The sequence below is a fragment of the Tachypleus tridentatus genome, chromosome 13, assembly GCF_004210375.1.
Source record: "Tachypleus tridentatus isolate NWPU-2018 chromosome 13, ASM421037v1, whole genome shotgun sequence".
NCBI classification, from domain to species: domain Eukaryota; kingdom Metazoa; phylum Arthropoda; class Merostomata; order Xiphosura; family Limulidae; genus Tachypleus; species Tachypleus tridentatus.
The window spans coordinates 157,141,780-157,167,684 of NC_134837.1; the positions used below are offsets into that span (position 1 = coordinate 157,141,780).

Below are 25,905 nucleotides of genomic sequence, written 5' to 3' on the forward strand. Positions count from 1 at the left end.
AATAAAAATTCCATGTTAGTTAATGATGTAGTTATTTTACATAGCATAAGATCACTAACAAAACAGAAATTCCATGTTACTTAATGATGTAGTTATTTGACATAGCATAACATCACTAACAAACAGAGAAATTCCACGTTAGTTAATGATGTTATTATTTAACATAGCATAAGATCACTAACAAACAAAGAAATTCCCCGTTACTTAATAATGTAATTATTTCACACAGCATAAGATCACTAACAAACAGAGAAGTTCCATGTTAGTTAATGATGTAATTATTTGACATAACATAAGATCACTAACAAACAGAGAAATTCCATGTTAATTAATGATTATTTGATATAGCATAAGATCACTAACAAACACAGAAATTCCATGTTAGTTAATGATGTAGTTATTTGAAATAGCATAAGATCACTAACAAACAAAAATTCCACGTTAGTTAATGATGTAGTTATTTGACATAGCATAAGACCACTAACAAACAAAAATTCCATGTTAGTTAATGATGTAGTTATTTGATATAGCATGAGATCACTAACAAACAAAGAAATTCCATGTTAGTTATTGATGTAGTTATTTGACATAGCATAAGATCACTAACAAACAAATTCCATGTGAGTTAATGATGTAGTTATTTGACATAGCATAAGATCACTAACAAACAGAGAAATTCCATGTTAGTTAATGATGTAGTTATTTGACATAGTATAAGATCACTAACAAACAGAGAAGTTCCATGTTAGTTAATGATGTAATTATTTGACATAGCATAAAATCACTAACAAACACCGAAAGTCCATGTTAGTTGATGATGTAGTTATATGACATAGCATAAGATCACTAACAAACAGAGAAATTCCATGTTAGTTAATGATGTAGTTATTTGACATAGCATAAGATCACTAGCAAACAAATTCCATGTTAGTTAATGATGTAGTTATTTGACATAGCATAAGATCACTAACCAACACAGAAATTCCATGTTAGTTAATGATGTAGTTATTTGACATAGCATAAGATCACTAACCAACACAGAAATTCCATGTTAGTTAATGATGTAGTTATTTGACATATCATAAGATCACTAACAAACAACTTTCAATTTAGTTAATGATGTAGTTATTTGACATAGCATAAGATCACTAACAAACAAAAATTCCATGTTAGTTAATGATATTGTTATTTAACATAGCATAAGATCACTAACAAACAAAGAAATTTCACGTTAGTTAATGATGTAGTTATTTGACACAGCATAAGATCACTAACAAACAGAGAAATTCCATGTTCGTTAATGATGTAGTTATTTGACATATCATAAGATCACTAACAAACAGAGAATTTCCATGTTAGTTAATGATGTAGTTATTTGACATAGTATAAAATCACTAACAAAGAGAGAAGTTCCATGTTAGTTAATGATGTAATTATTTGACACAGCATAAGATCACTAACAAAAGAGAAGTTCCATGTTAGTTAATGATGTAATTATTTGACATAACATAAGATCACTAACAAACAGAGAAATTCCATGTTAATTAATGATTATTTGGCATAGCATAAGATCACTAACAAACAAAAATTTCATGTTAGTTAATGATATAGTTATTTGGCATAGCATAAGTTCACTAACAAACAAAAATTCTATGTTAGTTAATGATGTAGTTATTTGATATAACATAAGATCACTAACAAACAAAAAATTCCATGTTAGTTAATGATGTAGTTATTTGACATAGCATAAGATCACTAACAAACAAAGAAATTTCACGTTAGTTAATGATGTAGTTATTTGACATAGCATAAGATCACTAACAAACAGAGAAATTCCATGTTAGTTAATAATGTTGTTATTTGACATAGCATAAGATCACTAACAAACACAGAAATTCCATGTTAGTTAATAATGTAGTTATTTGACATAGCATAAGATCACTAACAAACAAATTTCAATTTAGTTAATGATGTAGTTATTTGACATAGCATAAGATCACTAACAAATAAAAATTCCATGTTAATTAATGAAGTTATTTGACATAGCATAAGATCACTAACAAACAGAGAAATTCCATGTTAATTAATAATGTTGTTATTTGACATAGCATAAGATCACTAACAAACACAGAAATTCCATGTTAGTTAATGATGTAGTTATTTGACATAGCATAAGATCACTAACAAACAAATTCCATGTGAGTTAATGATGTAGTTATTTGACATAGCATAAGATCACTAACAAACAAAGAAATTCCACGTTAGTTAATGATGTAGTTATTTGACATAGCATAAGATCACTAACAAACAAATTCCATGTGAGTTAATGATGTAGTTATTTGACATAGCATAAGATCACTAACAAACAAAATTTCCATGTTAGTTAATGATGTAATTATTAGACATAGCATAAGATCACAAACAAACAGAGAAATTCCATGTTAGTTAATGATGTAGTTATTTGACACAGCATAAGATCACTAACAAAAACAGCAATTCCATGTTAGTTAATGATGTAGTTATTTGACATAGCATAACATCGCTAACAAATACAGAAATTCCACGTTAGTTAATGATGTAGTTATTTCACGTGGCATAAAATCACTAACAAACAAAGAAATTCCACATTAGTTAATGATGTAGTTATTTGACATAGCATAAGATCACTAACAAACAAATTCCATGTGAGTTAATGATGTAGTTATTTGACATAGCATAACATCGCTAACAAATACAGAAATTCCACGTTAGTTAATGATGTAGTTATTTCACGTGGCATAAAATCACTAACAAACAAAGAAATTCCACATTAGTTAATGATGTAGTTATTTGACATAGCATAAGATCACTAACAAACAAATTCCATGTGAGTTAATGATGTAGTTATTTGACATAGCATAAGATCACTAACAAACAAAAATTCCATGTTAGTTAATGATGTAGTTATTTGACATAGTATAAGATCACTAACAAACAATAATTCCATGTGAGTTAATGATGTAGTTATTTGACATAGCATAAGATCACTAACAAACAAATTCCATGTGAGTTAATGATGTAGTTATTTGACATAGCATAAGATCACTAACAAACAAAAATTCCATGTTAGTTAATGATGTAGTTATTTTACATAGCATAAGATCACTAACAAAAACAGAAATTCCATGTTAGTTAATGATGTAGTTATTTTACATAGCATAAGGTCACTAACAAAAACAGAAATTCCATGTTAGTTAATGATGTAGTTATTTGACATAGCATAACATCACTAACAAACAGAGAAATTCCACGTTAGTTAATGATGTTATTATTTAACATAGCATAAGAACACTAACAAACAAAGAAATTCCACATTAGGTAATGATGTAGTTATTTGACATAGCATAAGATCACTAACAAACACAAGAATTCCATGTTAGTTAATGATGTAGTTATTTGACACAGCATAAGATCACTAACAAACAAATTTCAATTTAGTTAATGATGTAGTTATTTGACATAGCATAAGATCACTAACAAATAAAAATTCCATGTTAATTAATGAAGTTATTTGACATAGCATAAGATCACTAACAAACAGAGAAATTCCATGTTAATTAATAATGTTGTTATTTGACATAGCATAAGATCACTAACAAACACAGAAATTCCATGTTAGTTAATGATGTAGTTATTTGACATAGCATAAGATCACTAACAAACAAATTCCATGTGAGTTAATGATGTAGTTATTTGACATAGCATAAGATCACTAACAAACAAAGAAATTCCACGTTAGTTAATGATGTAGTTATTTGACATAGCATAAGATCACTAACAAACAAATTCCATGTGAGTTAATGATGTAGTTATTTGACATAGCATAAGATCACTAACAAACAAAATTTCCATGTTAGTTAATGATGTAATTATTAGACATAGCATAAGATCACAAACAAACAGAGAAATTCCATGTTAGTTAATGATGTAGTTATTTGACACAGCATAAGATCACTAACAAAAACTGCAATTCCATGTTAGTTAATGATGTAGTTATTTGACATAGCATAACATCGCTAACAAATACAGAAATTCCACGTTAGTTAATGATGTAGTTATTTCACGTGGCATAAAATCACTAACAAACAAAGAAATTCCACATTAGTTAATGATGTAGTTATTTGACATAGCATAAGATCACTAACAAACAAATTCCATGTGAGTTAATGATGTAGTTATTTGACATAGCATAAGATCACTAACAAACAAAAAATTCCATGTTAGTTAATGATGTAGTTATTTGACATAGTATAAGATCACTAACAAACAATAATTCCATGTTAGTTAATGATGTAGTTATTTTACATAGCATAAGATCACTAACAAAAACAGAAATTCCATGTTAGTTAATGATGTAGTTATTTGACATAGCATAACATCACTAACAAACAGAGAAATTCCACGTTAGTTAATGATGTTATTATTTAACATAGCATAAGATCACTAACAAACAAAGAAATTCCATGTTACTTAATGATGTAATTATTTCACACAGCATAAGATCACTAACAAACAGAGAAGTTCCATGTTAGTTAATGATGTAATTATTTGACATAGCATAAGATCACTAACAAACAAAGAAATTCCACGTTAGTTAATGATGTAGTGATTTGACATAGCATAAGATCACTAACAAACAAATTCCATGTGAGTTAATGATGTAGTTATTTGACATAGCATAAGATCACTAACAAACAAAGAAATTCCACGTTAGTTAATGATGTAGTTATTTGACATAGCATAAGATCACTAACAAACAAATTCCATGTGAGTTAATGATGTAGTTATTTGACATAGCATAAGATCACTAACAAACAAAGAAATTCCACGTTAGTTAATGATGTAGTTATTTGACATAGCATAAGATCACTAACAAACAAATTCCATGTGAGTTAATGATGTAGTTATTTGACATAGCATAAGATCACTATCAAACAAAAATTCCATGTTAGTTAATGATGTAGTTATTTGACATAGCATAAGATCACTAACAAACAAAAATTCCATGTTAGTTAATGATGTAGTTATTTGACATAGCATAAGTTCACTAACAAACACAGGAATTCCATGTTAGTTAATGATGTAGTTATTTGACACAGCATAAGATCACTAACAAACAAATTTCAATTTAGTTAATGATGTAGTTATTTGACATAGCATAAGATCACTGACAAATAAAAATTCCATGTTAATTAATGATGAAGTTATTTGACATAGCATAAGATCACTAACAAACAGAGAAATTCCATGTTAGTTAATAATGTTGTTATTTGACATAGCATAAGATCACTAACAAACACAGAAATTCCATGTTAGTTAATGATGTAGTTATTTGACATAGCATAAGATCACTAACAAACAAAATTTCCATGTTAGTTAATGATGTAATTATTTGACATAGCATAAGATCACAAACAAACAGAGAAATTCCACGTTAGTTAATGATGTAGTTATTTGAGACAGCATAAGATCACTAACAAAACAGAAATTCCATGCTAGTTAATAATGTAGTTATTTGACATTGCATAACATCGCTAACAAATACAGAAATTCCACGTTAGTTAATGATGTAGTTATTTGACATAGCATAACATCGCTAACAAATACAGAAATTCCACGTTAGTTAATGATGTAGTTATTTGACATAGCATAAGATCATTAACAAACAGAGAAATTCCACGTAAGTTAATGTTGTTATTATTTAACATAGCATAAGATCACCAACAAACAAAGAAATTCCACGTTAGTTAATGATGTAGTTATTTCACATAGCATAAGATCACTAACAAACAAAGAAATTCCACGTTAGTTAATGATGTAGTTATTTCACATAGCATAAGATCACTAAGAAACAAATTCCATGTGAGTTAATGATGTAGTTATTTGACATAGCATAAGATCACTAACAAACAAAAATTCCATGTTAGTTAATCATGTAGTTATTTGACATAGCATAAGATCACTAACAAATAAAAATTCCATGTTAGTTAATGATGTAGTTATTTTACATAGCATAAGATCACTAACAAAAACAGAAATTCCATGTTACTTAATGATGTAGTTATTTGACATAGCATAACATCACTAACAAACAGAGAAATTCCACGTTAGTTAATGATGTTATTATTTAACATAGCATAAGATCACTAACAAACAAAGAAATTCCCCGTTACTTAATAATGTAATTATTTCACACAGCATAAGATCACTAACAAACAGAGAAGTTCCATGTTAGTTAATGATGTAATTATTTGACATAACATAAGATCACTAACAAACAGAGAAATTCCATGTTAATTAATGATTATTTGATATAGCATAAGATCACTAACAAACACAGAAATTCCATGTTAGTTAATGATGTAGTTATTTGAAATAGCATAAGATCACTAACAAACAAAAATTCCACGTTAGTTAATGATGTAGTTATTTGACATAGCATAAGACCACTAACAAACAAAAATTCCATGTTAGTTAATGATGTAGTTATTTGATATAGCATGAGATCACTAACAAACAAAGAAATTCCATGTTAGTTATTGATGTAGTTATTTGACATAGCATAAGATCACTAACAAACAAATTCCATGTGAGTTAATGATGTAGTTATTTGACATAGCATAAGATCACTAACAAACAGAGAAATTCCATGTTAGTTAATGATGTAGTTATTTGACATAGTATAAGATCACTAACAAACAGAGAAGTTCCATGTTAGTTAATGATGTAATTATTTGACATAGCATAAAATCACTAACAAACACCGAAAGTCCATGTTAGTTGATGATGTAGTTATATGACATAGCATAAGATCACTAACAAACAGAGAAATTCCATGTTAGTTAATGATGTAGTTATTTGACATAGCATAAGATCACTAGCAAACAAATTCCATGTTAGTTAATGATGTAGTTATTTGACATAGCATAAGATCACTAACCAACACAGAAATTCCATGTTAGTTAATGATGTAGTTATTTGACATAGCATAAGATCACTAACCAACACAGAAATTCCATGTTAGTTAATGATGTAGTTATTTGACATATCATAAGATCACTAACAAACAACTTTCAATTTAGTTAATGATGTAGTTATTTGACATAGCATAAGATCACTAACAAACAAAAATTCCATGTTAGTTAATGATATTGTTATTTAACATAGCATAAGATCACTAACAAACAAAGAAATTTCACGTTAGTTAATGATGTAGTTATTTGACACAGCATAAGATCACTAACAAACAGAGAAATTCCATGTTCGTTAATGATGTAGTTATTTGACATATCATAAGATCACTAACAAACAGAGAATTTCCATGTTAGTTAATGATGTAGTTATTTGACATAGTATAAAATCACTAACAAAGAGAGAAGTTCCATGTTAGTTAATGATGTAATTATTTGACACAGCATAAGATCACTAACAAAAGAGAAGTTCCATGTTAGTTAATGATGTAATTATTTGACATAACATAAGATCACTAACAAACAGAGAAATTCCATGTTAATTAATGATTATTTGGCATAGCATAAGATCACTAACAAACAAAAATTTCATGTTAGTTAATGATATAGTTATTTGGCATAGCATAAGTTCACTAACAAACAAAAATTCTATGTTAGTTAATGATGTAGTTATTTGATATAACATAAGATCACTAACAAACAAAAATTCCATGTTAGTTAATGATGTAGTTATTTGACATAGCATAAGATCACTAACAAACAAAGAAATTTCACGTTAGTTAATGATGTAGTTATTTGACATAGCATAAGATCACTAACAAACAGAGAAATTCCATGTTAGTTAATAATGTTGTTATTTGACATAGCATAAGATCACTAACAAACACAGAAATTCCATGTTAGTTAATAATGTAGTTATTTGACATAGCATAAGATCACTAACAAACAAATTTCAATTTAGTTAATGATGTAGTTATTTGACATAGCATAAGATCACTAACAAATAAAAATTCCATGTTAATTAATGAAGTTATTTGACATAGCATAAGATCACTAACAAACAGAGAAATTCCATGTTAATTAATAATGTTGTTATTTGACATAGCATAAGATCACTAACAAACACAGAAATTCCATGTTAGTTAATGATGTAGTTATTTGACATAGCATAAGATCACTAACAAACAAATTCCATGTGAGTTAATGATGTAGTTATTTGACATAGCATAAGATCACTAACAAACAAATTCCATGTGAGTTAATGATGTAGTTATTTGACATAGCATAAGATCACTAACAAACAAAGAAATTCCACGTTAGTTAATGATGTAGTTATTTGACATAGCATAAGATCACTAACAAACAAATTCCATGTGAGTTAATGATGTAGTTATTTGACATAGCATAAGATCACTAACAAACAAAATTTCCATGTTAGTTAATGATGTAATTATTAGACATAGCATAAGATCACAAACAAACAGAGAAATTCCATGTTAGTTAATGATGTAGTTATTTGACACAGCATAAGATCACTAACAAAAACAGCAATTCCATGTTAGTTAATGATGTAGTTATTTGACATAGCATAACATCGCTAACAAATACAGAAATTCCACGTTAGTTAATGATGTAGTTATTTCACGTGGCATAAAATCACTAACAAACAAAGAAATTCCACATTAGTTAATGATGTAGTTATTTGACATAGCATAAGATCACTAACAAACAAATTCCATGTGAGTTAATGATGTAGTTATTTGACATAGCATAAGATCACTAACAAACAGAGAAATTCCATGTTAGTTAATGATGTAGTTATTTGACATAGTATAAGATCACTAACAAACAGAGAAGTTCCATGTTAGTTAATGATGTAATTATTTGACATAGCATAAAATCACTAACAAACACCGAAAGTCCATGTTAGTTGATGATGTAGTTATATGACATAGCATAAGATCACTAACAAACAGAGAAATTCCATGTTAGTTAATGATGTAGTTATTTGACATAGTATAAGATCACTAACAAACAGAGAAGTTCCATGTTAGTTAATGATGTAATTATTTGACATAGCATAAAATCACTAACAAACACCGAAAGTCCATGTTAGTTGATGATGTAGTTATATGACATAGCATAAGATCACTAACAAACAGAGAAATTCCATGTTAGTTAATGATGTAGTTATTTGACATAGCATAAGATCACTAGCAAACAAATTCCATGTTAGTTAATGATGTAGTTATTTGACATAGCATAAGATCACTAACCAACACAGAAATTCCATGTTAGTTAATGATGTAGTTATTTGACATAGCATAAGATCACTAACCAACACAGAAATTCCATGTTAGTTAATGATGTAGTTATTTGACATATCATAAGATCACTAACAAACAACTTTCAATTTAGTTAATGATGTAGTTATTTGACATAGCATAAGATCACTAACAAACAAAAAATTCCATGTTAGTTAATGATATTGTTATTTAACATAGCATAAGATCACTAACAAACAAAGAAATTTCACGTTAGTTAATGATGTAGTTATTTGACACAGCATAAGATCACTAACAAACAGAGAAGTTCCATGTTAGTTAATGATGTAGTTATTTGACATATCATAAGATCACTAACAAACAGAGAATTTCCATGTTAGTTAATGATGTAGTTATTTGACATAGTATAAAATCACTAACAAAGAGAGAAGTTCCATGTTAGTTAATGATGTAATTATTTGACATAACATAAGATCACTAACAAACAGAGAAGTTCCATGTTAGTTAATGATGTAATTATTTGACATAACATAAGATCACTAACAAACAGAGAAATTCCATGTTAATTAATGATTATTTGGCATAGCATAAGATCACTAACAAACAAAAAATTTCATGTTAGTTAATGATATAGTTATTTGGCATAGCATAAGTTCACTAACAAACAAAAAATTCTATGTTAGTTAATGATGTAGTTATTTGATATAACATAAGATCACTAACAAACAAAAAATTCCATGTTAGTTAATGATGTAGTTATTTGACATAGCATAAGATCACTAACAAACAAAGAAATTTCACGTTAGTTAATGATGTAGTTATTTGACATAGCATAAGATCACTAACAAACAGAGAAATTCCATGTTAGTTAATAATGTTGTTATTTGACATAGCATAAGATCACTAACAAACACAGAAATTCCATGTTAGTTAATAATGTAGTTATTTGACATAGCATAAGATCACTAACAAACAAATTTCAATTTAGTTAATGATGTAGTTATTTGACATAGCATAAGATCACTAACAAATAAAAATTCCATGTTAATTAATGAAGTTATTTGACATAGCATAAGATCACTAACAAACAGAGAAATTCCATGTTAATTAATAATGTTGTTATTTGACATAGCATAAGATCACTAACAAACACAGAAATTCCATGTTAGTTAATGATGTAGTTATTTGACATAGCATAAGATCACTAACAAACAAATTCCATGTGAGTTAATGATGTAGTTATTTGACATAGCATAAGATCACTAACAAACAAAGAAATTCCACGTTAGTTAATGATGTAGTTATTTGACATAGCATAAGATCACTAACAAACAAATTCCATGTGAGTTAATGATGTAGTTATTTGACATAGCATAAGATCACTAACAAACAAAATTTCCATGTTAGTTAATGATGTAATTATTAGACATAGCATAAGATCACAAACAAACAGAGAAATTCCATGTTAGTTAATGATGTAGTTATTTGACACAGCATAAGATCACTAACAAAAACAGCAATTCCATGTTAGTTAATGATGTAGTTATTTGACATAGCATAACATCGCTAACAAATACAGAAATTCCACGTTAGTTAATGATGTAGTTATTTCACGTGGCATAAAATCACTAACAAACAAAGAAATTCCACATTAGTTAATGATGTAGTTATTTGACATAGCATAAGATCACTAACAAACAAATTCCATGTGAGTTAATGATGTAGTTATTTGACATAGCATAACATCGCTAACAAATACAGAAATTCCACGTTAGTTAATGATGTAGTTATTTCACGTGGCATAAAATCACTAACAAACAAAGAAATTCCACATTAGTTAATGATGTAGTTATTTGACATAGCATAAGATCACTAACAAACAAATTCCATGTGAGTTAATGATGTAGTTATTTGACATAGCATAAGATCACTAACAAACAAAAATTCCATGTTAGTTAATGATGTAGTTATTTGACATAGTATAAGATCACTAACAAACAATAATTCCATGTTAGTTAATGATGTAGTTATTTTACATAGCATAAGATCACTAACAAAAACAGAAATTCCATGTTAATTAATGATGTAGTTATTTGACATAGCATAACATCACTAACAAACAGAGAAATTCCACGTTAGTTAATGATGTTATTATTTAACATAGCATAAGATCACTAACAAACAAATTCCATGTGAGTTAATGATGTAGTAATTTGACATAGCATAAAATCACTAACAAAAAAAATTCCATGTTAGTTAATGATGTAGTTATTTGATATAGCATGAGATCACTAACAAACAAAGAAATTCCATGTTAGTTAATGATGTAGTTATTTGACATAGCATAAGATCACTAAGAAACAAAGAAATTCCACGTTAGTTAATGATGTAGTTATTTGACATAGCATAAGATCACTAACAAACAAATTCCATGTGAGTTAATGATGTAGTTATTTGACATAGCATAAGATCACTAACAAACAAATTCCATGTGAGTTAATGATGTAGTTACTTGACATAGCATAAGATCACTAACAAACAAAAATTCCATGTTAGTTAATGATGTAGTTATTTGACATAGCATAAGATCACTAACAAACAGAGAATTTCCATGTTAGTTAATGATGTAGTTATTTGACATAGTATAAGATCACGAACAAACAGAGAAGTTCCATGTTAGTTAATGATGTAATTATTTCACACAGCATAAGATCACTAACAAACAGAGAAGTTCCATGTTAGTTAATGATGTAATTATTTGACATAACATAAGATCACTAACAAACAGAGAAATTCCATGTTAATTAATGATTATTTGACATAGCATAAAATCACTAACAAACACAGAAAGTCCATGTTAGTTAATGATGTAGTTATTTGACATAGCATAAGATCACTAACAAACAGAGAAATTCCATGTTAGTTAATGATGTAGTTATTTGACATATCATAAGATCACTAACAAACAAATTCCAATTTAGTTAATGATGTAGTTATTTGACATAGCATAAGATCACTAACAAACAAAAATTCCATGTTAGTTAATGATGTAGTTATTTGACATAGCATAAGATCACTAACAAACACAGAAATTCCATGTTAGTTAATAATGTTGTTATTTAACATAGCATAAGATCACTAACAAACAAAGAAATTTCACGTTAGTTAATGATGTAGTTATTTGACACATCATAAGATCACTAACAAACAAAGAAATTTCACGTTAGTTAATGATGTAGTTATTTGACACATCATAAGATCACTAACAAACAGAGAAGTTCCATGTTAGTTAATGATGTAGTTATTTGACATATCGTAAGATCACTAACAAACAGAGAATTTCCATGTTAGTTAATGATGTAGTTATTTGACATAGTATAAAATCACTAACAAACAGAGAAATTCCATGTTCGTTAATGATGTAGTTATTTGACATATCATAAGATCACTAACAAACAGAGAATTTCCATGTTAGTTAATGATGTAGTTATTTGACATAGTATAAAATCACTAACAAAGAGAGAAGTTCCATGTTAGTTAATGATGTAATTATTTGACATAACATAAGATCACTAACAAACAGAGAAATTCCATGTTAATTAATGATTATTTGGCATAGCATAAGATCACTAACAAACAAAAATTTCATGTTAGTTAATGATATAGTTATTTGGCATAGCATAAGGTCACTAACAAACAAAAATTCTATGTTAGTTAATGATGTAGTTATTTGATATAACATAAGATCACTAACAAACAGAGAAGATCCATGTTAGTTAATGGTGTAGTTATTTGACAAAGCATAAGATCACTAACAAACAGAGAAATTCCATGTTAGTTAATGATGTGGTTATTTGAGTGACATAGCATAAAATTACTAACAAACAAATTTCGTGTCAGTTAATGATGTAGTTATTTGATATAGCATAGGATCACTAACAAACAGAGAAGTTCCATGCTAGTTAATGATGTAATTATTCGACATAGCATAAGATCACTAACAAACAAAGAAATTCCATAGTAGTTCGTGATGATGGCTACTTTGAATTTGATAAAATACGAAATGTAATTAAACGTTATAGTTCTTAAGTACCGATCATAATCAATTGGTTGTATACTAATTCATTAACTTAAATGTAGGAAGTATTCACAGAGAAATACATCTTTAGTATCCGTAAGCTCGTAAAAATAAAAAACTGACTTGTACAACTAGTTACTACTCATAATAATCTGATTTAAAATTCTATACTCACACAAATGATAGGTTACAAATTTTCATTCACGTGAATTTTCATATTTTGCGAATATTTTGAAAAAGAAATTCTTGAACTGAAATTACCCACGTTCTATTGAAAACTAATATAACTTACAATATCAGTTTTTGTGTTGTATATTCCTTTCTCTAAGCTTTCCGGTGCCATCCACTTGACAGGAAGCTTCATTTTCTTGTTATCACTGGTGTAGTAATCTCGTTCATAAATGTCGCGTGACAGGCCAAAGTCGGCAACTTTCACTGTGTAGTCTTCGTCTAACCTACAAATGTTTATTTTCAATTAATGATTATTTAAACCATCAAAAGGCATTACGGCATTTCAACTAACTGAACTGAAATCCTGGCGACCACTTAACGTTTATAGTTCGTCTTCAAAATCATCAATTATTCTGTCCAGTTATTATTCGATTTTCTTATTTATTAATAAATTACCATTTGAACATTAAAGTTAGAAGCTCAATACACACGTATAAATGTTTTCTATCATGTAATTTGTCGAGTTGTATATACGACATTCTTGGAACTTAAATTCACTAAATAGATAGCTAGGTTGATTTAATTTACGCAATATCATTATGCTTAATGAGAGTACTAAATTTAAAGGTATGCTAAGATAAAAATACGAAGGTTAGTTTGTTTGTTTTTGAATTTTATGCAAATCTACACTAGGGCTATGTGCGCTAGCCGTCCCTAATTTAGCAGTAAAAATCATCACCCACCACCAACTGTCGGACTATTCTTTTACCAAATTAAAACTTGTAAATTTTACATCCAAATTAGTTGGACTGACTGTCGCATTATAACGCCCCCACCGCTAAAAGGGCGAGCATGTTTGGAGTGACGAAGATTCAAACCCAAGACCCTCAGATTACGAGTCGAGCACCCTAATCATGCCGGTCCAAATACGAAGAAAGTGCCTCATTTGGTATAAATCCTAATTCTTTAGTTAGGTTTGTTAAATTGGAAAAAGTGTCTATGAATGTTTGAAGTTATTGACACTAAGAATTAGGCTTAAAAATAATCTGTGTGGTGAATTCTACTTCAAGTTTATTTGTCTGCCTATGCAGTTCCAATGGTTTAGGTTTTCAAACATTTTGCATTAAATATCAGTATGAAATATATAGTTGACCCCTCAAAAACAAAATAACATCAGCAAAGTGCAAATGTTTTAAAAGCTCCAAAGGATAAGAATTCCACTCTGGTGTACCCGAACAGGGTTCGCATTAATAATTCCACAGAAAATAGTTATTTCACAAACCATCATAAACACCACAACAAAACAACAACAATATACTTACATACAGTTCCGTGCAGCAAGATCACGGTGGACAAACTTTAGATCAGACAAATATTTCATTCCATCCGCTATTTGAATTCCATACTGAAGAAGGTCCTTCACAGTTGGGAACTAATGAAAAAATTACAGAATATATTATTCCATTTCTATAAAACTATAAAAGAAGAGAACTAAGACCTCTAACACTGATGAATCCTCAGGATACATAACTTTGCTACATAAGTATATAAACTGATTATAATCCTCTCCAATACAGTTTATACAGTTTAAAAATTATTGCAAATAAAAGAGAGATAATGCACATGAAAAACCTGGATATATGAGGGTACCAGCTATGGTTTTCAATAACGATATTATACTAAAATTATAGAACATTTAAAATAAATTATGATATCCTTACTGCTTCGAAACCTTAATTCTGTATTATAAAACCTATACGAAACTAATAGTTACATTATGTATAACAATGAAGTATCCCTTATCATTGAAAAAAAATCGAATCTAAACGCTGTACTTTAAAAATATGTGTATAAAGTGTGAGGTTAATAAAACACAAATATCTGTATATTAAGTGCTAAAAGTAATGTTTTATGTTTGTTTGTTATTGAATTTCGCGCAAAGCTACACGAGGGCTATCTGCGCTAGCAATCCCTAATTTAGCAGTGTAAGACTAGAGGAAGGCAACTAGTCATTACCACCCACCGCCAATGATTGGACTACTCTTTTATCAACGAATAGTGGAATTGACCGTCACATTATAACGCACCCAGGGCTGATAGGCGAGCACGTTTGGTGTGACGTGGATTCGAGCACGCGACCCTTGGATTACGAGTCGAGTACCTTAATTACCTGGCCATGCCGGGCCGGTTTTATGTTAAGCACTAACTTTAGAACGTTGAATTTAGACTTTAATGACTTTTTGATGTGTATATTTCTTACAATCCATTTCGTCGATGTAACTTCTTGAATGTTGAGTAATTTTTCAAGTTGTTATCCTTTCTTTGATCACTATCATTAAAGTTAAACTATTAAATGGTTTGTCTTTTGTTGACACAAAATAATGGGCTAAGCGTGAACTAATGGTTAGAGTGCTCGGATTGTAAATCTGTTATAACACTAACGACCAAATCCAACCTTTAGGTCAAACAAGAGCAGTCAAACAGACAGGGGATGTTTATTGTTTCAAATGTTCAAATTTAGAGACGGCATTATGCAAATGCACTTGTAAAGCTTTGAGCGAAAATTCTAAAATAACGAAACAAGTAAAGAATAATCGGTACTATTAAAATGTTTTGAGTGAAAGAATTTTTTTTTAATGTCAAATACCAAAAAAAAATATAAATCTTACCCTGCAATTACCGATATTAAAAATCGAAGTGACATGTAACGATGTTAATGCTAATTACTACGAAACACACACCCACTCCTCAAGTCAGCAGCCTAATTTGTATATATGCAAGTGTTAACTTGCTGTATTTCAAATTTGCTAAGGACGTTTGTGAAGTAAAACACTATCACACACACACACACGCCCGCACTATGAACAAACAAGTTCTACACAGCTTTTGCTTAATTCAGAGACATCTCAAACCAAATCAGAATACACAATAATTGCTGAAGACGTTTCAAATGTTGATAGCAGCAAACAACATGTTTCATTCTGTTTACATTGTATTTTTATTTTTTTATCTCTAACAGATTTTATCCGTTTTCAATATCTAACTTTCTACTTACGTTATTTTCGTCACGTATGTAGGACAGCAAATCGCCATGTTTCATATAAGGTATAATAACCATTGGTTCACCGTTGACATCAAATGCTACTCCGATCAAAGTAAGAACGTTGAGGTGTTGAAAATCCTTCATCATTAGTCCTTCTTGGAGGAAAGCATCCTTGTCTTGGTCTTCGCTTCTTGTATCTATTAATATTATAAAAAGAAAATAGTTCGTACAGACTAAATAAATACAATACACACCACAGTTCGTATTATGTTGTTGTTGTTTTCCATCTTTTTCACACTCAACCATATATATAACCAAATAAGTAACTTCTTTATTTGGTAAAAATTTGGTAGCATTTTAAAACATTCCTATAAAATTGCTACTTTTTGATTTTTTTCTCTCTTGTTCCGCTATCCGTCTAATAACATAAGTGTACTCCTGAATGATTGTTTGTTTTGAATTTCGCACAAAGCTACTCGAGGGCTATTTGTGCTAACCGTCCCTAATTTAGCAGTGTAAGGCTAGAGGGAAGGCAGCTAGTCATCACCACCCACTGCCAACTCTTGGGCTACTCTTTTACCAAAGAATAGTGAGATTAACCGTCATATTATAACGCTCCCACGGCTGGGAGAGCGAGCATGTTTGGTGCGACCGAATTCGAACCCGCGACCCTCAGATAACGAGTCGAACGCCTTAACCCACCTCGCCATGTCGGGCCTCACCCTGAATGAAGTTTGTTTCTTTCAAGTTAAGCACAAAGCTACACCATGGGGTATCTGTACTCTGCCTACCACGGGTATCAAAACCCGGATTTTAACGTTGTGAATCTGCAGGCATACCGTTGTACCACTGAAGGAGCACTCCTGAATGAAAGTATCAAACAATAAGTTTCTGTCCTGATTAATTTTGTCGTTCAACTAAAGCACTCTGAAGGGATACGTGTGTCTTATACAAACCTTTCAGTAAGTAATCTATTGTAGAAAGTCGCTAAACTAAAGAAAGCTAAAACAGTGCAATATTAATACCGCTTGAGAAGAAAATGTTTTTTTATATGATGTGGTAGATATTTTTGTAATAAGTGTTACCCTCGTAGAAATATCAATGAGTTTTGTTGATGACTCTAAAATTTAACAGTGTTGTTTAAATTTATGTGTAATGTCCATCATCTAATATAACCTTTAAAAGCACCCATTAATTAATCTCTGTGTTTAATACTGTAATGGTATCATCTGAAATAACATGAAAATAATGATGTCTTAAAGAATACCCATTAATTAATCTCTCCATTTAATACTGTGATGGTGTCATCTGATATAACATTAAAATAATGTGGTCTTAAAGAGCACCAATTAATTGATCTTTCCATTTAATATTGTAATGGTGTCATCTGAGGTAACATTAAAATAATGATGTCTTAAAGAGTACCCATTAATTTATTTATTCATTTAACACTTTCAGGAATTGCTTTAAGAGTTAAGTTATTGAAGCTTAAAATCCATCACTTAACAGTTCCTAAAAAAATAAATCCTATTAAATTTCTTACCAGTCTGTTAATTTTGTAAAGTAGCAGAGTTGTCGTTAGGTGCTGGCACCTGGGACCAGTGTCCCAGTTCTATTTAACAGTGCTCAGAATTCTCAGTTCGTGTTTTAAAAATTAGACCAAATATGCATGGTTTATATCACACTGATATGCTTCAAAATTTCCGCGCATATGGGCTTGAGCCTCAAATCTTTTACGTAACTAGCGACGCCTGTATGAAGTGCGAAAGTTGTTTGTTATAAACCTTTGTGGAGAAAAAAAAATAACTGAACTGAGAGAAGTACAAGATATGGTTAAAGATTTTAACACTTAATTTGAATTCTTGTTTGGATTTTTACGTTTACACCCTATCAAGTGAAGATTATTCTACAAAATTAGTAAACAACAAGATAATGTAGCTTTCATGTCGTCCATAACTAATGATTCCAGTTCTCTGTAGTTTCATAACATGTGATCATTATCTTGGGAAAAACATTCTAGACTTATCAGTTAGCTAACTACATTTGGAATTTTCTGTTCTTACTGTGCAAATTGTAATGTATTCACTATATGCTGAAAAACAAACAAAGAGCATATTTTTCAGGCCTAACATTGTAGAACTTTTATATGAGTATTTCTTTTGCTGTACCTAAATTGAGGAAACACATAACATGTGATTTAAGTTTAGTAAGAGTAACAAGAAGAATGTTTGCTGCTTATTAGATTGAAAAATAGTTACTTAATAGAAATGTAAAAAACACAATAAGTAGCTTTAGTATTTTATGAATTTCAGTATAGATAATGTGTATATATATAGGTTTGTGTATATAGTCATATATATAAATTCAAAAACCTTAATATTTGATTTGACGCGGAGCTCACTCACCCTAGAACTTAGATAAACATCCTTTTTTTTTTATCAAATACAGATTAGACTTTAAAGAAACAAAACAGGAAATCGCACTCACTACACAAATTAAGTTGCATCTAGAAAACTTTTAAAAATCCAGCAATAAAGAAATGTGAAAACAATGGTATATAATTTTTATTTGTTACAACCCTCTCCATTTAACTGTAACGAATACCAAGCATTGTGATACTTCGCTGTTAACTGGAGTAGTTTTATTTACAGTTAGTTACTATGAAACGTTACGGGTAAAACTATTGTGCACTTACTATTGTGTAAGGTCTTCACTGCAACATCATTTTTCTCATTTGCATCATTAGAATCTTCCAAAACACCCTTATATACTTTACCAAAATGACCTGATAAGGAAGTAAAAATGTTCATTTTATCTATAAGGAGTCACAGTGATAACAACAAAGATGTAATAATTGAAAACAGAACCAGTGTTCTAAAGAAACGAAAAACATGGCATGGCGAGCTTTGAACTCTCGGCTCTTCTCAATTGTGTGGATCTTCGAGTTAGAAACTATTAAATATGGCAAAGATCATGGCAGATATCTATAGCGAGCTGATTCTTGGTGAAATATGAATTTAGAAAGTTCGAGTTAGTTGGTTTAAATCGGAGTGAAACACCAAGGCGTCTCAGACTGAAACAAAGTAACATAATTAAGCACATTCTCGATGACGAGAAACCCACTTGAAATAAAATGTATATAGAACGGCTGGTATGGGTATTAACATTTTATTGATAAGAGAACAACGTTTCGACCTTCCTAGGTCATCTTCAGGATAACAAAGAGATGACCAAGGAAGGTTTAAACGTTGTTCTCTGCTTATCAGTAAAAGGGTTAATACACATACCAGCCGTTCTGTGATACAATCCAGTAAATTGTTATAAATCTTTCATCATCTCGAGAAATACTTGCACAAAATATTTATAACGATCTTCAGCCACTACGTTAGGTTGTATATGACTTTCTTGTCTGTTGATGGACGCTTGTGACACTTTATCCTTCTGCTGTATTACTTATGAATAAATTATACACTTGTTTAATAAATTACTGAGTCTATTGCACACAAGTCTTATTAATAAAAACACCAAATCATTAGCAGCTCTTAAAAGTTTAACAGGATAATAAAATGTAGAAATTCTATAAGAAATTAAGTACACATAAAACATCTACGACACTATGAAGTTAACTATTCAACTGAATGCTACGCTCACCTTGTCCGATTACTTCGCCTAGACTAAGATACTTTCTGTCGACAAATATTTTCTCTATTACAAGGAGATGTAATGTATCATCGTCAATCTGGTACACGGTGTCTTCTGTTGCTGCTCTTCGAGGTTCAACTGTATAGTCTGCGAAAGTATTTTAATGTTTGAAAAAAAAAGAGGTAAATGTATTGATACAACGCGTATTACTATAATTATAATTTATTCTGTGACATACGTTACATAAAAGAAAACGTTTACACGTCTAAATCATTTTATTTTCCATTATTTCAGTGTGAATCAGAACAATAAAAGTTTAGAAAAGTTCATGAGGCCATTCAAACAAGTAACTTACAAAATATCTCTATTAATACTACACATATTGAAACTCGAAGTTTTATTTATCTGTGCGTAATAAACTACTCTTGAAATGAATTTCGATTGCTTATTTCCAACTTAGGTAGAAAACGTTGTTTTAAGTACCGTTTAGAGCCAGAGCTGTATTTTGTTCCTGTTGTGGATCAGCTGTATAGGTCGCTGTGTAGTTGCCAGTTTGTTTAGCCATCTGGCGACGCCGGCGAAAAATACTTGTCAGGATTACAAGGAGAAGACAAACGAGTAATATTGGTATTACTGCAGCAGCAATAATGGTGCCCCTATCATCGGGTTGACGATCGACATGTTTAACATATCCGATGTCAAAATGTAACTTCCCTGCTTGCACCTGATGATAAATAATAAAACCTATTTTAAGCATATACACTAAGCACTGTACTGACTACAAGCTGGAGTACCCGTCCCCAGAACGGTAGTTATGTAAGTTCGTGATTAATGAAAGGTTATCTTAGTACATGAAAAGTTGCTTCTTTTATATATAGTTGTAGAAATTTCCAGTAAATAATCGCAAAACCTAAAATGTGAAACCGTAAATTTGCATGTATTCCTATATGGACCCAGTGAACTTCCATACCACATTTAATGAAAATTCATCCACACCCTGCGAAGTAGTAATACTGAGAGACAACAGACATTGCTAGTATATTCACGTAGATTACTTTCAATCTAGCATTACAGCTACGTAATAATGGTATTTTTTCATTATTCATTCAAACAACAGTATTGTTCAAGACAGATGATTTCAAGTGAAAACATCAGACAAAGATAGTACATAAAAAACATGTTTAATATTGATGGTGTTAAGCTGTTTAAATTAAACAAAGAAAAAACAACTCTTTTGGTTATAATATAATTAAAGTCACAATGATGGTTTTCAAACTAAGACCTGGTCCATCCTTAAAATACTAAGTGTAATACAGTTAAATAAAACCAACAGAATGGTAACAAGTACATGGCGGTATTTGATTTACTGTAATTACGAATTTAAAAGAAATTATATTCGTAACAATCTAGAGATTTAACGGGAAAAAAACTCATAATATTTATTACTCTAAGTAAAATTTTTTGCGTGATGTTCTGTTCCTCTACTATGCAATAACCAGAGCCCTGTTTCGGGGATTTTGCACAAAAAAGCATAAGTAAATTCTAACAAGTGTTCACTTATTTTAATATTTGTTGTGCATAAATAGGTACAAGATATGAAATTGAGAATCGTACATCGTTCTTGGCTTTTTTCTTGTTCTCTCAGTCAATATACTTGTGATTATTCATTTGTTTCTTAGTACTCAAATACAAAGCTGCACAATGTGCTACCAATATACTGAGCCGCCAGGGATATCGAAACCGAATTTCAGTGTCACAAATCTACAGATTTACCGCTACATGTAACAACGCAATCAAAAAATGGTTATTTTATTCTTTCATGTCGCTCTGCAACGATTGTTTGTTTGTTTTTTAATTTCGCACAAAGCTACAAGAGGGCTATTTGTGCAAGCTGTACCTAATTTGGTAGTGTAAGATCACTACCCACCACCCACCGCCAACTCTTGGGCTACTCTTTTACCAACGAATAGTGGGATTGATCGTAACATTATAACGCCCCCAAGGCTGAAAGGGCGAGCATGTTTGGCGCAACGGGGATGCGAACACGCGATCTTCAGATTACGAGTCGCACGCCTTAACACGTTTGGCCATGCCGGGCCCACGCTCTGCAATGAGCTTCAAAACTTATAAATGTAAAAATGAAGGTTCAGTTCCCGCGATTTGTACAGTACTGAAAGCCATTCTTATAGCTTTGAGCTCAAAACAAGACAATTAATCCAATTCATACTGTTGTAGACTATGTTTTTAATCCTGATATGTCTAGAAATTTTTTGTATCTTCGTTTGGCCAAACGGAAGTTTCACTTCATATCATGATCATTTTGTTTAACGTTGAAAATTTTCTGCAAGCTGTTAGAGCAGCATAAAATGCGAGTTACGTTATACTAAATGGATTATTTAGTAATAAGTAAACTAGCAAAAAATCTGTAACTTGTGTAAATTACTATAAAACACTACTTTAGTTTTGTAAATCTTGTTGTGTTTGCGACACAGTAACAGTGTCGTTTGTTTGTTTTGAATTTCGCGAAAAGCTACTAGAGGGATATCTGCGCTCGCTGTCCCTAATTTAGAAGGCAGCTAGTCATCACCACCCATCGCCAAATCTTGAGCTATCCTTTTACCAACGAATAGTGGAGTTGACCGTAACATTATAACGCCCCCCCCCGGCTGAAAATGGCGAGCATGTTTGGTGTGACAGGGATTCAAACCCTCGACCCTCAGATTACGAGTCGAATGCCTTAACCACGTGGCTATGCCGGACCAACAGTGACTGAGGTACGAAAAGTAATGTACCTACAAAACAATTAGCAACTAAGTAAAAATATTAAGTCATTTCTAACGCTCTGTGAACAATGTGTTAATTATTAGACCTATAAAAATAATTATTTGCATAAAATAAAACCTGTAGTAGAACCTGTAGTAAAATAAAAAAGATGCTTTCATTATTATTAAGTGGACCGTACTCTATATTATTTTACTAGACGGTCAGAAAGGAACCGCTCAACAACAAACACATCTTAACAATACCAACTAAATAGAGGAGTAAAATTTCATTTTATATTCATCGATTAAAAGCTCTCATGGCTGTTTTCATCATTTTAAATTAAAAATTGTTTTTACGAAAACAATTATATTTAAAGTAAAGATAAAATTTTATGTATGGATTTGTATGAGTGCTAATTTATTACATGAAAATTACTTTTTTATTGGCAAACCATAATCCATAGTAAAATTTAACTTTCTAATGCTACCTCCACTTTCTGGAGTTTTTTTGAAATCCAATTTCTGTCACGAGCAGGCAAAGTACACCAAAGCATTTCTTTTGTAACACGAGTTACATTGCAGGTGATATTTTCTCCAACAATGACAATCACATCTTTAGGTCCGTGTGCTAAATTCAGATTTTTACCCTGAAATAAAGAATAATAGTACATATTAGTGGAAAAAAAAATAAGAAAAATCATCAGGGTGCGATACATTTTTCTACACTATTTGGTGGAATAAATAACAATGACTCAAAAACCTTTTATATTCAGAATTTAACGACATTTTACTGCCTTGACTTTTCTTTCTTTTTGTTGGTCAAGGTTGATTTCGTAAAATTCATTTATTTCAGTTAGCTATGAAATGTGAGGTTAAGATATACAATGGGGTAATATTTGCCCTGACACTTTTTACGAGTTGTACGCTAGTCACTCAACACAAAACATTGTTCAATCAAATTAAAAAGAAATTTTAAATTACAAATAAAAATACACAGGTCAAATATTCGTGATAAAAATCACTACTGTCGAACCTGATTTCTTTATCAGGATTATTATGCTTTATGGTACTGTTTCGCTAGCTTTTGACGTTTGTTTGTTTGTTTTTGAAATTTCGCGCAAAGCTACACGAAAACGTAGCTAGTCATCAACACCCACCGCCAACTCTTGGGCTACTCTTTTACCAATGAATAGTGGGATTTATCGTCACATTATAATGCCCCCACGGTTTAAAGGGCAAACATGTTTAGTGCGACGGGGATTCGAACCCGCGACCCTCAGATTACGAGTCGAACGCTTCAACCCACCTGGCCATGCTGGGTCTAAAATTATGAAAAAACGAAGCGCTTACCTCGAGAGTGAGTTGTTCTTCATCGACAGGAATATTTTGCACATTTTTTGTACCATCAAATGGGAAGTACTCGGGATCTGGATAGTACAGTAATTGTGACAGTTTTGGATAATGTTTAGGAAAGTTCCTGAATTCTTCAACACCGTCCATCAGGAATGCCATATGAGTTCGGACTGGTACAGAAACAGTAGGTGCATCAACTGATGAATTAGAAATACTGGGAGTTTCGCATAGCATCATTTCACCTTCCTGGTGAACTGTGCAATCCTTCAATAAAGGAGAAAATACATTTTCAAACCCTATTTTATTTTTAACCAGAACATAAAAATGCACGATAGTGAGAAAAGGATGCTGAATCTTAAAAAAATAAGCTAAGTGTTTTTTTATCATTCGAAACTCACCGCTGAAAAACGGAATAACTAATTTACTTCGGAGTTTCGAGTTACTTTTAAATCCAAAAGTCATTTTCTAAAATGTGCTTTTAATAAAATAAAATTCCCTTGACGTCACATCGTGAGACGTGAAATATTATATATAATTGAAAACTATCTTTATTTCACGGATAGGAATGTTTCTGTGACACACACTACAATTGCATTAGATTGTCGATCCAGTCTATTGCGTGCATAATTACAGAGATCTAAAATCCTAAAATATTGGACTTAAAACGAAAATAATCATTAACTCCAACTGTTGGTTTTAAAAACCTTAAACAGTCTTATACATACAGTTTGTTTTCCGTCCTCGCTTTTCCACGTAGTCCAGTAAGGGAATAAGTAATTTGATATGTGACACATACTAAATCTTTCTTTTCCTTTTAATTTCATGTGTTAAGCATTTCACCATAATTCTTTTAAATTCTTACACACGCGCGTACTGGTTTTAGATAAGGAAACTTAGTATGATATATGCTTGAACTACTTCATAAAACGATTGCCATAAGAGTATGCAGTGTAATGCGTAGCGATTTTAGAGACACCTAGAGGATGAGTTCTTTCTCTTAGATGTTTGTGGAACGACAATTGATGTTAGTGGTGCATGCGCTCTAAGAGAGATAACACTATTGTTTTCCTATATTGTCATCATTCCCTCTATTATATTTGAGACTTAATTATCTGTATCTGGCTCACAGCTCTCGCCATTCAACGTTCACTTCTGTCTTGTATCTACGTGGACTTGTCTTTTTTGGTTGTTTTCAAAGAGACAATAATTATTTTGTACTTTGACTTTATTCGGTTTCTTTGTTTCAATTCAGTCAGAGTCACTACTCAGTGATTCAGCGGTTATGTCTAAGAGACTGTAACGTTAAAAACTTGTTTTCGATACACAAGATGTGTACATCACAGATACACCATTGTGTAGCTTTTGTAATGACGAGAAACCCACTTGAAGTAAACAATTTTAACCTGAAAATGACTTAAGAATGTTGAAACTTTGTTCTTTGCTTCGTTTTGGTAAAAGTGTTAATAGCCATACCAGCCGTCCTGAGATACATTGTGAAGCTTTGTGCTTAATGAAGTTAACGATAAACAAACTGATAAAAATAGTCAGTAATGTAGTTTAA

At 30.7% G+C, this 25,905-nt stretch overlaps 1 protein-coding gene across 1 annotated transcript in view; it reads right to left on the bottom strand.

Moving 5' to 3' along the window:
- Positions 1–25,905, bottom strand: part of LOC143236343 (hepatocyte growth factor receptor-like) — an 81,249-nt gene that overhangs the window by 9,243 nt on the left and 46,101 nt on the right. Inside the window, exons 12-19 of the mRNA XM_076474617.1 lie at positions 24,342–24,608; positions 23,480–23,638; positions 20,713–20,953; positions 20,239–20,376; positions 19,283–19,372; positions 16,600–16,784; positions 14,867–14,976; positions 13,666–13,828 (exon numbers count right to left, since the gene is read on the bottom strand). Of these exons, the coding sequence (XP_076330732.1) occupies positions 13,666–13,828; positions 14,867–14,976; positions 16,600–16,784; positions 19,283–19,372; positions 20,239–20,376; positions 20,713–20,953; positions 23,480–23,638; positions 24,342–24,608 (1,353 nt within the window). The remainder of the gene's footprint in view (positions 1–13,665; positions 13,829–14,866; positions 14,977–16,599; positions 16,785–19,282; positions 19,373–20,238; positions 20,377–20,712; positions 20,954–23,479; positions 23,639–24,341; positions 24,609–25,905) is intronic.